The 15,563-nt window shown below is 44.0% G+C and overlaps 1 protein-coding gene across 1 annotated transcript in view; it reads left to right on the forward strand.

Annotated features, from left to right (window-relative positions):
- The window catches only part of LOC102735822 (E3 ubiquitin-protein ligase HECW1), a 159,921-nt gene that overhangs the window by 108,567 nt on the left and 35,791 nt on the right, over positions 1-15,563 (forward strand). Inside the window, exons 18-20 of the mRNA XM_081799716.1 lie at positions 2,994-3,114; positions 3,867-3,980; positions 4,820-4,972. Of these exons, the coding sequence (XP_081655842.1) occupies positions 2,994-3,114; positions 3,867-3,980; positions 4,820-4,972 (388 nt within the window). The remainder of the gene's footprint in view (positions 1-2,993; positions 3,115-3,866; positions 3,981-4,819; positions 4,973-15,563) is intronic.

Raw genomic sequence — 15,563 nt, forward strand, 5'->3', positions numbered from 1 at the left:
AAAAGTCATATTATAAAACGTACTGCGTTCTACTGGGCAGAAAATGCTGCTCTCCTACAGACTTGTATTCTAGTTCAGCCTGTAGCCTGAAAGCTGGCATTTCACTGAGGATAGCTCTTTTCAAGTGGTGGCTGTTGGTTCCCTTACACCTCAGGTACTGGGGGGTACAAAGGTGAGGCTCGTGACCTTCATGCTTCCTTGCTTATACTACTCAGCTGTCTCTCCCCACCACCCCCATTTGCTATCATCTACCTGCCTTTCTCTCTTTCTCAAAGACTGTGGTACCTGTCTCATAGTCTCACTCTCCTTCCCAAGTGCTTCCATCATCCTGAATGACTTCAACATACACAAGGACACCCATTCATTTCCCTGGCCTCCTGGTTTCTGGAATTTCTGGTCTGCAATGACCTTCCCCCCACTGCAACCACTTGTTCCCACAGTCATCTTCCCACCCCTGTTGTCATCTCTAAAATCACTGATTCAAGCATCTTACTCCCATCCAACATGCTTGTTCAACTACTCTCCCCATTACTGTCCTTTGTCCTCATCAGGACCTCTAGTTCATGCACGTCTCTCCTTTCCTTTCTGTTCTTCCCTTATCCAGCATAGATTCCACGGTTCATTTTTTTGGTAACATCTGTGCCAATGGCCTAAACTCCCCAGTCCTCTCCATCTTGTTTGCAGAACTCTGCCCCTAGATACACATACTATCTGCTTCCTCCACATCTATGCTCAGGCATTCTTGGGCAAATTCATCTGACAGGGCAGATTACAAATATAAGTTAGTCATCTCTCACCTCACCTGGACCTTGAACGCTCAAAAGAAAACTCTACCACGTTTCCTAGGTAAACTTCTCTACTGCTATTTATTTTCTTTCTTTCTTTCTTTTTTTTAGAGAGAGAGAGAGAGAGCACATACAAGCAGGGGGAGGGGCAGATGGAGATGGAGAGAGAGAATCTTAAGCAGGCTCCACGCCTAGCATGAAGCCTGACACAGGGCTTGATCTCACAACCCTGGGATCATGACCTGAGCCAAAATCAAGAGTCAGACACTTAACTGACTGAGCCACCCAGGTGCCCCTCCACTGCTATTTCAAATGTTTATGCTCCCCTCAAACCTCTGTGTCTCTCCTGGCAAGTGATGTCCCTTCTCCCTTCACTAAGAAAATTGAAGCCATTAGGTAGACATTTTCTCAAATGCCTGCTACCGATCCTACAAGCCTACCAAGCCTACCAAGCCTACCTCTCCTTCCACTCTACGCCGGTGCATTAGAGGAGGTGTCTTCACTAAGGTCACCATGACCTCCAGACACACAGTCCAGTGGGTGATTCTCACATTTAACATGAAGCCACATTTGACATCACTGACTGCTCTCCCTCTTAAGTCACCCCTTCAGTAAGCTCCTATGACACTACAGTATGCATTTCAACGACTTCTTTGGCCACCGATGCAGACACATCCTTCACTTCCTACCATGCCCGAGACCCAGTCCCAGGTTTCTTCTCTTCTCTCTCTCAAACTGTGTCTCTTTCCAATTGAACATTCAAAAGCAGCACCATCAAAAGCTGAACTCGTGCTCTCCCCCACAAATTTGTTCTTCTTCCATTGTACCCCATCTCAATGACTATCACTGCAGTCCCTTCAATTACAAAATCTAAAGCCCACCTCTCCCTCATTGCCTATGTCCAGTTCATTGCCTCCTAAACACACCTCGGTTTATCCACTTCTCACCTCCACTGACACCACCCTAGTCCAATTTAGGCTTTCTAAACCCACCCCAGTCCTCTCATTTTTCTCTCCACTGCAGAAAGACTGATGTTTTCATAACTCAAGTGTCATCATGTCAGTCCTTGTGCAATGGCTTCCTATTGTGCTTAGTATTAAACAAAATTGTTTAGCAGAATGGACCTTATCCTGTTTGATCATCTACCCACCTCTCAAGCCTTGTTTTGCATCACTCTGATCCTTGTACCCTGTGCTCCAGATAAACTGGAGCACCACTTTCCGTTCTGCTGCAGTACCTTTACACATGCTGACCCTCTATCTAGATTGCTCTTCTCCCAGCTCATCTCTTGTCTTAGTTAAATGGAAGCCTTTCCCAACTAATTCGGTCCAATTCATGCTTACTTACTCTTCAGATATTCCCCAGGGAAGCCTTCCCGAACTTGGCCAGAGTGTTCTGTGATATCAAAGAACTGAGTTCCTTTCCTTCCTGGGTAGCAATCATCTCAACTTGTAATTATATTCTCCTTCCTGTGAGTTTGTTGGTATCAATCTTCTTTAGAATACTAATTCAATACCTGGAATATAGTAGTTATTGAAGGGGCAAGCCATGATTCTGACCATCTGTAAAACCTGGAGAAGAATGTCATTTTTTCCACTCCTTTTCTCATTAAAATGTGTATAAGAATAATAAAGCATTCACAAAGCATTCTAAGTGACATAAAAACTCTCTTCTATGTAAAAATCAACAAGTCATTATTATTATTATTATTACAAATGTTTCTTCTATGATGCAAGATAGTCTAATATAAATTCCTCAATGCTCTGGGCCCTACTGGACTCCTATGTTTATTTTAGGGTCAGTATAGTTAGAGAAGTATGACATACACATGTGTTAGTCTGAGTTGCCTCATTACAATCACTTATAATATAAAAACTTATGCAAGAAAAATTTAGACTAGCTTGATTTGTTGATTTAGATTGTTTAAGTACAATGAAGCCAGTAGATATGCTCACCAAGGTATTTTTAAGAGAAATACAACTTGAAGTGGACTGGAAGACATAAATGTTTATTGTCATCAGAATTCATTTTTCTCTTTATTAGATTATTTCCATTTATTATAAAAGAGACTGAAAGTAATGGCAATCAAGGGAAACTTCTTTGAGAAGAAAAATAAGAAGACATAGGAATGTATCTCTGGTTGACCCTTCTTCTAACATTGCTCCACATATCGGTGATGACCTTCAGACCATGTGCTTCTCTCTGCAGGCTTACAGAGAGCCAGTGCAAGAGCCCCTTCACCCTACCGGAGAGACTTTGAGGCCAAGCTCCGCAATTTCTACCGAAAACTGGAAGCCAAAGGATTTGGTCAGGGTCCAGGGAAAATTAAGTGAGTGCTCCAGTGCTTGGTCACTGAATTCAGATGCTAGATGTTCCTATCCTTTTCTCCCCTATACCTTTGTGATACTTTTTGGAGATTGGATTCCATGGTGTGGTAACAGTTATGTTCATAGAAGGGAGGAAGGTTTAAAAAAAAGAAGTTGGGAAGAAAGAAGAAAGGAAGTTAAATTGGAAGAGAAGCAGGAAGGAAGGAAAGAGAAGAGAAAGAGAGAGATAAAAAAACAGATTTCAGACAAAGGCATATATAAAATTAATGGTAGACCTTTTCAGAAAACCAAGAATCTTGAACTAAATAAAAAAAAAATTGTATATTTCCTCTTACTTTTTCTTGGGACAAATTTAACTCATTAGTCAAATTCATGGATTCTATAACTTTGTAACTGAGATCTAAGTGAATAGTTATATTTCTCCCCCTCTGCGTTTATTATTTTCATCCTTAAAATTTAAATCTAAACTCAGGAATCCAACGTAAGAGAGTCTTTGGAATTGATCAAAAGAATCCTAAAAGTAGTCGAATATGATGGAGTGCGTCCAATTATAAAAATGTACATGTTGTCCTTGTGCTCCCAGTGTTTTGAAAAGAGCATTAAAATAAATCCATTGCTGAGCTCATGGAATCTGCACCTCGTTGGAGAGGCCAGGGAGTGAGACCGTAAGCTCAGGCACTCACAACTCATCTAGAACACTCTCCAACATCAGAGCTCAGAACCACTACTCACTGCCCATATGGCTTCTCCCCAGGCTCATCATTCGTCGGGACCATCTGTTGGAGGGAACCTTCAATCAGGTGATGGCCTATTCCCGGAAGGAGCTTCAGCGAAACAAGCTCTACGTCACCTTTGTTGGAGAGGAGGGGTGAGGCACCAGCAGTTTTATGCAGACACCTCATTCAATGTAGGCAGGCCAGAGTCAGCAGATCTTGGTGATTTTTCTCAAGAAAGAAGAGGGTGGCTCTTAGCCTTTGCCCCAAGGTGATTCTGATCATGTCCTTCCAGGAGGTCTTTCTCTCTCCAGGTATTGCCAGGCTTTAGAATTCATGTTCTTCAAAAGCCCAAGATTATTGGCATGTGCTAGAGTCTGAGGTTACACACTTACACCATGCCAAAAATACACTAAGCCAAAAATACAGACTTAAGCTATCGGATCTTTCCTTTCTCAGGTGATGTACACTTTTGAGTCTCGGATCAAAAAGCTCCTCCTCCTAGAGTGCACATATATAACTACATAGCAAATTGTTCATAACATATCAGTGATTTTGTAAAAAAAAAAAAAAAAAACTATCTCAACAGTGGAGGACAAGCCTACCTAGGAAGGCATATCAGAAAAAACTTGGAAGTTTTTTCAATTCACACACATGTACTATCACGGGAAACTCTTTTATGCCTCTCACAGCAAGGTCCTTCTTTTTAATGGGCCACGCTGTGTGTTTTATCCAATAGGTGTCATATGATTGAATAAAGGTTAAGAAACACTGCCCTAAGAATTTATTCATGGACATCTAGTAAGAAACATCTCTAAACTGCATCCTCATTTTCTACAGCAAATTATGCTCCCACAGGGATCCACTATAAGGAACACAGGCTGTTCTCTGCTTTCCCTGCACTGACTCTGAAAGAACACCCTAGCACCTGGATAGAAACAGGCCCCTACCCCCCACATGTAACGAGCTTCCTGGACCTCTGCTTCCTTTGCAGCCTGGACTACAGTGGTCCCTCGAGAGAGTTCTTCTTCCTTTTGTCTCAGGAGCTCTTCAACCCTTACTACGGACTCTTTGAGTACTCTGCAAATGATACCTACACAGTGCAGATCAGCCCCATGTCAGCATTTGTGGAAAACCATCTTGAATGGTAAGATCTGGGAGGCTTGCTTTCTTTTGCTTGAAAGTTCTGGTCTTTCTTAGTCAGAAGTCAGTAGTACTGACTTGAGCAGCACTATTTCTTGTTTAGAGCAGTGGGCCAGATATTAAGAGGTGTAATGAAAGGGAACAACAAAGCCCTAGAAGGAAGGTTCTGTTAGTTTTCACTCAGGACATGAAATAAATTACTAGAGACACTGCAAATTTACTATCAACGGCAAATGGATGTAAGATCCAGTAATTGCCTTCTGAGGAAACACTAAGGTAAATAGACATAGATGAATGTTGCAATTCTTACCAAATGTTGAAGAGTCTACTAAAATTATAAGAGTCTTTGGCGGTATTCATGGGTTTGAAATGTTTTGACTGTGGACCAGTGGCCCTAGCACTGTAGACATCAGCTTCTGCATCTTACTGTGAAGTAAGTCTCCTGGCTTGAAAATCCATTATCTCTTTGGTTCTCTTTTATGGAGGCATCTATTACCACTTACTGAGATGTGTAAGAAAATAACTATCAGTCCATTGTATGCCATTCTGTGTGTGAGATTCCTCAGATACGGCTATTAGAAGTCTCCAGAAAGTAGCATGGGACATCTAGGATGCAAGCTTTTTCCCGCTGTGGCACCACCACACCTGATTTGAAAATGATTCCTACTCTCACTGTAGGAGCTCCTGCTGTTAAGAGGGAAATGAGTCCCGGAAACTGCGAATGTGGGTTCTTATTTAACATTGCTCATTTATGATGTGTTGTGATGGCTGCTGGGGAAGGGAGCTCCTGGGGTGATCCCTGGCCTCCTGGCTTAGAGCCCAAATGCCTGTATTTTGGTTTAGAGCATCAGAATAACCCACCTCTGCTAAGAATTCCAGCTATTGCACATGCCCTCTCTGTCTAAAAACTCTTAGCCTTGAAGTTCTTGAGCTGAGGCAGCAGTGTATCTGCATTAAGTGTTTGGCACAAGTGAAGAACCAAAATTTGCCCATTATTGTTCCTTTTCCTGTCATTTATCAGTAAGTGGATGCTGAAGTCTATGAGGCAGAAACACAGAGGCAGGACAGGTGGAGCACGTAAGTGGCCATTAAGGGGATTTGTGGCCCTGAGGATTGAATGCCAGCTCTGACTTAGGTCACATCAGGCAGGGTTCATTCCAGCAGTAGAGAGTGCTGTAGCCCCATGACACAAGAGTACATACATACACAGATTATCCTTAATACGATCCCTCAATTGTCCCTTAGTTTGTGAGCATGACATTTAAGATGGTGTCTTAGAAGTCATGAATTACAATCAGCAATCAATGAAGAAATATTTTCATCAAATATTATGCCACATATGACTATGCTAAGGTGTTGTGTAAGGGGATGCCTTCATTAATTTAGCAGTTATAAACCAAACACATTCTCTGTGCCAGGAAGACACAAAGATGAAATGAGCAAGCTCTTTCCCCCAAGGAGTGGTGGAGTGGTAATAGGAGCAGCACATGAGTAGACCAAAAACTATGCTACAGTGTCTTAAAACCCTGTGTGTGTAAGCCTAGGATGCATATATAAGCCTGAGAATTCTATTAAGTCACAAGGAAAATGTCTCACTCCACCCAAGGTAGGGGGTGGTGTGTGGGGAGTGAAGCCAGTGGATCTTACAAAAAGAGGGGATGATTATACCCAGTCTCGGCAGAGAAGGGGAGAGAAGATATGCCCAGGAGCCAAAATGGGAATTAAGAATTGAAAGGCATGAGAGGGAATGGAGGCTTCAGCAAGCAGTGTAGACATATCAGAGCAGAGAATGACCTCAGGGTTGTGATGAGAAGTGGGGCTGGGGACAGAAGAGAGAGGCAGATGGTCATACCCTATATGGAGAATACTGTAATTGGATTTCTGGTTTTGAAGAGTAAATCTTGCCATTGCATGGAGACACATTTGAGGAGGTAAGACTGGAAAGAGTAAGACTAGCTCTAAAGCTGTTGATGAGTCAAGGGGTTCAAACTCAGGCAGAGGTGGTGTCCAAGGAAGGAAGAGACTGACTTGAGGGGCGTCTTGGAGGGAGCAGAGATTGAACTAGTTGGTTCACTGAAGTAATATAGAGGAGAGGGAGGGAGAGAAGCATAGTATATGTCCAGAGTTGCCTGGTTGGGTGGACTGATACTATTAGCTGTGATGGGAGTTATGTGAGGTAAACGATATTCAAAGATTTTATTTATTTATTTGAGAGAGAGAGAGCACATGAGCAAGAGGGAGAAATAATCTGAAGCAGACTCTACACCAAGTGCAGACCCCAGCACAGCGCTCAATCTCACCACCACGAGATCATGACCTGAGCCGAAACCAAGAGTCAGATGCTCAATGACTGAGCCACCCAGGCTCCCCTAAATGATGTTTAGAGGAAAGATGAGGAATTCACTCTTTGGCAGGTAGTTTGCAGTTTCTTCAATAAGGACAGATTGATATATTATGTAACTAAAACTATGGCCCTAGTTAGCTGGAAAGCAGCTGGGCTAGAAATTGAGATTTGGGAGACGGCAGAGTGGCTCAACTTTGAGAGAAAATGAGAGCCCTCAGAGCTTGTGCAGAAGATGAGCAGAGCTGAGGCCCACAACAAGGTGGACAACATGGATGTGCAAGGCATGGGCAGACTCACAGGTCCCTGAGAAAGATAAGAAGGAGAAACCAGAGAGCCGAGCTCCTGGGAGGAGCATGACCAGGCAGGAACACCCTGGTGGGAGCAGAAGATGCTCAGGAGACACCTGCTGGGGCAGGGGGAGGCCGTCTGGAGAGGTGGAGGCAGAGGGGATGTGTAGGGACCCAATGTTTTGAAGGAAACCTTGCAACCAAGCACATTTTAGTGCAAACGTGGAGTAAGGCCACAGACAAGGGCCTAATGAGAAGCACAAGACTCACTGGACTTGTGGCTTGCTACTTGAGAGTGGCCACAGTCACTTTCCACTGGGGAAGGTGGCTAGCCTGCTGCCCAGCCCCTGCTCTCAACCTGACTCGGTTGCCTTCTGCTCATCTCTGGCACTGAGGGACTGAAGACAGCTGTGTCAATGTGTAAGTTATACTTTATTGCAGTGAGGAAGGAAACTGTCAAATAGGGATGTTGCAAGCATTAGCAGAGTTCTCTGGATGAATCCTTTATAAACGTCAAAGGCCCAGAAGTACCTACCCTGGAGGTGCTGACTAACCGCTGTCTTTCCAAAGGAAAGGGCGTGGGGACTTTCATCTGCCGAGGTGCCCACTCATGTTGAGTCTGTTTGCTGTGCAGCCTGGAACAAAATTGCAGGTAGCTTTCTGAGCAACTAACAATCTCCACAGAGCCCAGGCAGACAAGGGCTCTGTAGTGCTGCATGTTGGATGGTGAACTGTCATAAAGTGAGCAGGGACTTGCCCTCGGATGCAAGGCTGCAACTCCAAACCTCCAGTGCCCTGCACCCTGGGCTGGTGGAGAAGTGGGGATGCAGAACCAGCATGGGCACCAGACCATCCACTGAACCTCACGTGGAGTCTGACTCTTCTTTCATCAGCACTGTGGGGGCCTGGGAGCAGGAGCAAGTTTCCTTTGGGTGGTCACAGCCATGGCTGAGAAAACTTGAGTCACTGGGGCACGGCTTGCTTTAGCTTTAGATGGGAAGCCCTGCTGGGCTGTGGGCATCTCAGTGAGATGGTAATGCTGCGATTACTCCTTCTGGGTATTTTCCTAGGAGCCGTCCTTGTGCCTGGTAGCAGATAGTTTTACAAAGAAAACTGAGCACCCTCAAATGTTCGGACAGCTCCTCTGTAGACATTTTAATGAGGGGCGCCAAGGAAGGCTCACACCTTGGAGTCACTCTGGGCCTTGCACAATGGGTGGGCAACAAGCGGGTCCTGAGGCCCCTGCCTGAGGCTTTGTCAGTGTCACCCTCAGCTGGGAGGTTGATGACACTGTGGAGTTCATCAGTGAATCCTGAGTTCTCAAATCTCAAAGCAAGTGCCACGCCCCCAGCAGCAGGATGGGCAGGGCCGGGGCTGATCTCAGATCTAGGTGCATGGCTCTCCTTCCTTCCTCACTCCCCAGGACTCTTTATCCCATGATCCACATGGGCTGTCAGGAAGATGATTCTTGGTGTGATCAATACATCACACATAGAGGACCCATCATGGTCACAGCCTTGATTTTGTAAAGCTGGAAATTGTCCCTGATGCAGAACAGGCCTGGGTAGGGGTCTGCCTGGAAGGAGGAGTGACTCCCGCCCCCTGCTTGCCTTTTCATTCTACACACCAGAAATAAACAGTGAGAAAACTGGTCAGGTTTACAGGATTCCAGCATCACCCAGGATTGAAACATTGCTCAGCTGTGGCTGGAGGAGGCATGCTTTCACTGGTCTTTTTTTTTTTTTTTCTAGTCTTTATCTTTCACTGGCCTTCTTCTGTGTCCTGTGCTCTGTTTTGTGTGATTCCCCCTGGAAAAGTAAGCTTCATAGGAGCAGGGCTGTAAGCTATGCACACCATGAGATTATATGCCCTTGAGGGCATGGGACCCAAAACTGGCATCCTTCCTAGCAGCCAACACAGAAGGAAATGTGATCTTCTTAATGACTCATAGTGCCTATAAAACAAATCTGTCATTCAGGAGGACTATTAAATCAAAGAGTGAACATTTCAGTTCTTCAGTGGCACTAGTCACATTTCAAGGGCTTACCACTCACATGTGGCTAGTGGTTACCCTACCGGATCATGGAGACCTAGAACACTTCATTCACTGCAGAAAGTTCTATTGGACAGTGCTGAAATGAGTGGACAGAAAAGGCACCACAATTAGTGCTTCCTTTGGGTGGTGAACAAAACGTTCGATTTCTGGGTGGCCAGAGGGTCTAGCCCTGCTATGGGCTGAGGGTTCAGCCTAAATACTTGTCAAAGTTGGGGAGTCTGAGCTGGCTCCTAGAAGGAGCTCTACTCTGTTCAAAAGTGGACAGAGGGAAAAGCTATGCGGAACACTGAGATTTGTTTCTATAAAGCCCTCTGTACAGGGTGGGTGGGGGAAGTCTCCTGCTCCTGTTCAGCGTGCTGCTCCCTGGTCTCACAGGCCATGCCCGGAGGTCCTGGCTCTGAGCCCTTCAGACAAGCAAGGTCAGCTCCACCCCTTCCTGCTTCACCTGCCCGGTAGCTGCGGACGCTACCACCAGGGAGGTCCCACCCTCAGCCCTGCAGGTGCAGAGCTCGGGTAGAGTCCCTCCTAGGTGACCTCTCAGGTGCTGGCCCTCACCTCACCAGCTACCGTCCTGGTTCACCCCCATCTCCTGTGCCCCTACAGTGCTAGCTGAGCCCCCAAGCAGATGGGTCCATCTTATTTTTACTCTAGCACACGCCTACCAATTTGAGGTGTTCAAAATAACATGTCTTTGAGGATTGGCTGCATAAATGAGTGTTGTTTCACAAGCCACACTAGTCACTTCCTTGTAACAGGGCCATTAAAATAGAGGGCTCATACCTTCCATGTGCAATTAATTGCTCAAAGGTCACACTTTTTATCATCTGTGATTTTAAAGCCCTTACAATGTCAGCAGTAAATGCACATGTCCCCTGGGAGCTTTGCACTCTGTTCTGCACAGTGCCCAAACTGCCTGTTACTGACGGAAAGCCTCTACCTCTTCTCACACTGCCCTGGGCCTCCCCATCAGCTGCTTCCCGGCCAGCCACCCCCCAGAGAGATGGGCAGAGGAGGCTTCCCCGCACGCTGCCGTTTGACTGCAGCTACCTGAAGTTCTCTGGCTCCTGCTTGCTCTGTGTGGGCTGCACATACACTGGGGAACAGCCAATGAAATCCAAAGCCTGTACAGGGGGGCATATGGATTCCACCTACTTCCCTTTGTTTCTACTCGAATGTTGAGAGGTCCCAATATGAACGAATATAGTGAGGAATCTATATACACACATTAAGTAAACTGAAAAAATCTGATTTTTTTTTTTTTTGGTCATAGGCCTGAAAGGACTTCTTGTAACTGTTGTTTCTTTACTTATTTGTACCACTGACTTTACAAATTGAGAAGGACCCTGTCAAAGTCAGCAGTGATAAAACACTCATGACAAGTAAGAGAGAGGAGATGGAGCTGAAGCCCTGTTGGTCCTTCCCTAAAAGCTGTGGTCACAGATGAATGCAGCCCTGCCATACATGAGTCAGGCAGCAATTGGCTGGGAAAGAGCATCTCGACACTCTTCTTCCATCCTCCAGTCCCACTGGCCAAACCACCCGTAAACCAGAGGGCAAGGGACCTCCAGATATTGCCGCCCATAGCAGCCTGTCCCCAAGGTTACCGTGCAAGGCAAAGAACGGTGCGAAACCCATGAACGTGAAAGGCAAGGATTAAAAATAACTAGAAGAGCTTCTACAACTCAGGACTTCCAATCCATCCACTAGAAATGTTACCATTTGCTAAGCTCTATGTGTCTATCATATGTGTCTTTGACTACAGAAATCTCAAAGTAATATTCCAAAGTCTGTATCTTCATTCTTTGGCATTTGCATATTAATGAGGTGTTCATATGCTGATCTTTTTATTCTTTTAATCTCTATTGTATGCTGATTTTATGGCCCTGGAAATACAGAAGTTAATATAAAGCTAAATAATAAAACATCCATTGAAAGCTTACTAACCATGCCGGGCACTGTTCTAGACATTCTCACGTGACAATATTATAACCCGGATACTGAGTAGATGAAGATACGGACACAGATGAAGACAATAAGGTACAGATACAACCATTTTCACAGAAAGAGTCACCAACCCAGTAGGGCTTGGAACCCAGGCAGCCTGGCTCTAGCATCAGGCTCTAGACCCCATACTAGGGCAAAGGCAGGTGATTAATTGGGCAAATTACAATACAATGTGACAATTGTTATATATACCTCATTATGCACTTACCACATTGTATGGTAATCAGTATTTGGTACAGGAGCTTTAAGAATGAGTGGGAAATTGGGGCACCTGGGTGGCTCAGTCGTTAAGCGTCTGCCTTCAGCTCCAGTCATGATCCCAGGGTCCTGGGATCGAGCCCTGCATCAGGCTCCTTGCTCTGCGGGAAGCCTGCTTCTCCCTCTCCTTCTCCCTCTGCCCCTCCCCCTGCTCACGCTCTCTCTGTCAAATGAATGAATGAATGAATGAATGGGGGAAAGGGACTTCCAGACAGAGGTCCCAACATTCACAGCAGGGTGGAGGAGTGAACACATATGAACACACCATCCATTTGGTATGGCTACAAAATAGAGATAAAGAGACTATAAAGGCATCCTCATATTGGTAGGAAAGGGCATCTGATGGCATTCCAGGGAGTTTGAATTTTATCATGAAGATGACAATGTAATATTTTTAGAGGAATGTCTTGATCAGATCTGTATTTTAGAAAGTCAACTCTGGTTATAAGTAACTGAATTGGAGTGGGCAATGGGGGTGTCATTTAAGAGGCTGTTGGAATAGTTCTTTCAAAAGAAAATAAAGTAGGGCAAAAGCAGTGGGAATCAAGTTATTTCAGAAGGAGAATGGGCAAAAGCAAAACTTGGTGATGAATTATAGATGATGGAGAATTGAGTATATGAAATTTTCCACTTGCTATAAAGTGATATATAAGAAAATTCCAAGTAAAAAATTCTCATATATTTTGAATGGAGGTGACAAAGCTATAAATGTGCAAAGCCCTAAACTTATTTTTATGTCTAATACAAGGTATGAATGGTGCAAAATGCGTATATTTTCACATTATTATGCTTGAATAGGAAAGATTCACATTCAACTTAAACATCTCCTCTAAAGGCCTTCCCTGATTACTTGATTTAAAATAGCCTATTTTATAGGCTATTTTATAACTCTCCAACTTAAGAGCTTTTCATAGTGACAGAACTTATTGCTATATGAAATAAAGTATATTTATCTTGTATATTTATAACTCATTATTGTTTGTCTCTCCCCCTAGAATGTAAGCCCTGTAAGACCAGGGTCTTGTTTTCCTAATCACAAACTTGGCACTCAATAAATATGCGTGGAAGCAAAGAAAGAAAGAAGTATGGGAGGGAGGCAAGAAGGATGAATGGAAAGAAGGAAGGAAGGAAGGAAGGAAAGCAGGCTTTCTCCCCAGTTAAAAATCCTTGGTTATGAGAGTTTCAATCTCATTTCAATTTTTAGTTCAAAATATTTGAGATTCAGAAAAACAGTGCTCATTTTTGAATGTCATTTAAGATTCTACCAATTTGTCCTCTCTAAAATCACCGCTGGAAATTCTTTTTCTGTCTCAGTGATGCTAAATGCTACTTCTCTCAGAGCAAATCTAAGACGCACTGAAGTCTAAACAATTGAAATAGGTGAACAGCTTCTCTATTTTGAGGCAGAGTGCTGGAACGCCAGACATGCTCTGTTTTAGATATTAGCATGCATCACTTTAAGCAGTTACTGTGATATGAGTCACTCTTTACATAATCGTCAGTGCAAGAATTTTCAGACGCCAGGTTTCAAATCTGACACTGTTTAATCAGTTTCTATTCAACAACTAGAAGGTCCATGTGGTCATTTCATGTCAGTGACAAATCTGACCATTATCAGTGTCATAACCAGAATTCTAAGACCTCTCAAGTCAAAATCTCCAAGAGCCTTTGCTAACTGCAATATAGACTCTTCCCCTCCTTCTGCCTCTACCCTGACCTCTCTCCCTTTCCAAGCAGACACTACCTGGGTGGTAAAAATCTGCTTTCAGGTCTTTAGCAAGGGGAGGTACGGGGAGGAGGGAGACTCCTTGGAACATGTTTAGAGGTTGGCCAAGTGGGTATTAAGTGTAATTGTAGAGTTTTATGGAACTTAAGAAGCCCTGGATAACATACTTTAAATATCCCTTGCTACATGTGCAGAGTCTTGGATTAGTAGGTAGAAACCACAATATCACAAGATCCCACTGGATGTCTCCTGGCCCGTCAACCTCCCAGGGCCCCTCCTAACAGAAGAGCTCAGTGTAAAGTTTTTATTTGAGTCAGGATCAGATAAACTCCCTTGCCCCAAGTCATCCAATAGCAGTCACTAGGGTCTTCCGGAGACCAAGAGCTTCGTGGGTCCCATCTGGCTGAATCTGAGTAGCCTCCCCAACAGTGCTAGCAGGAAACTATGGCGCGTAAACTAGTTTAGAAATCACCGTTAAAATGTGCATGACCTGCTGTGACTATGTCCATTCTGTTCATTTCTTAACCCAGCTTTCTTCAGAACTTGTGAGAAATTGTAGGTAAAATTTCAAAACTATTAGAAAGAATGCTCACTTTGAACACTTGCATTATCCAAAGATAGACCTGAGGATTTAATATATTTAATATATTCAATTCAGTTGGAAAAGAATGGACTCATTAGTTAATGATGCCAATGCAATGAGCTGTTCAACAAAACGTTAGGTTAAATTTCTCTCTAATCTGAAAGCATATGTAAAAATTATAACAAAATTTCTTCAAGCAAATCTAGGTGATTTATAGATATTCTAGAACATAAACATTATTGAGAACGTAAAAGAAACAAGAAACCTTGCGTGGTAGAGACTTTTTAAATCATGATTGGACCCTAGAATCTGTCATAAAAAAGACATATTTGAATATATATAAAAATTAAAATAATTTTTATGGCAGAAATACCATAAACAGGGGTGCCTGGGTGGCTCAGCGAGTTAAGCGTCTGCCTTCGGCTCAGGTCATGATCCCAGGGTCGTTGAGTTTGAGCCCCACATTGGGTATGGAGCCTACTTAAAAAGATAATACAGGGGCACCTGGGTGGCTCAGTCGTTAAGCATCTGCCTTCGGCTCAGGTCATGGTCCCAGGGTCCTGGGATCGAGCCCCCCATCGGGCTCCCTGCTCAGCAGAGAGCCTGCTTCTCCCTCTCCCTCTGCTGCTCCCCCTGCTTGTGTTCTCTCTTTGTCTCTCTCTGACAAATGAATAAATAAAATCTTAAAAAAAAAAAAGGAATACCATAAACAAACTCAAAAGGCAAGCTTAAAAAATGGATCTATGATCATTTTAGTGAATTTATCTAAAGATTACATGTGTGTAATTTTTTAAAAATAAATTCCTAAAGACTAAAATGCCATTTTAGTACAAAGGGCTTAGCTAAATTACTAGAGGGATGCATGTCTCAGACATGAACTCCTCTGTGCACTCCCACTCCTGGGGACTTGGTGATGGTCACAGACTGCCTGGCAGTGAGCTTCCTCTGGCATATTATAAATACCGTGTGTACATCTCTATCCCATTCTGCCACCACCCACCCCCATGCACCTCCCACCCCCGTTACTCAGCACAAAACTCTTTACTAATTCCCGCTGTCCACAGAATAAAGTCCAGATTCCTCAGATCCTCAGGACAAACCTGAGTTCTGAGACCGCAGGCCTTGAGACACCATCTGCCTTTCCTGGCCAGCGTCTCTTTTGTCCTCCTTCGGCACTGTCCCCTGCTCCCTGTTGTTCCTATTGTTCCTCTGTCCCTCTTCTCTCAATCATGTGGGTCCACGTTTCAACCTCCCTTAAAGCCCACTTAAAATATTTTGTAGTTCCTTCCTGATTTCTTTCCTGAATGTTCTTCTGAAAAACAACTTCATCTTCTCTT

Source organism: Leptonychotes weddellii, chromosome 12 (assembly GCF_054177405.1).
Source record: "Leptonychotes weddellii isolate Sample4059 chromosome 12, ASM5417740v2, whole genome shotgun sequence".
NCBI lineage: Eukaryota > Metazoa > Chordata > Mammalia > Carnivora > Phocidae > Leptonychotes > Leptonychotes weddellii.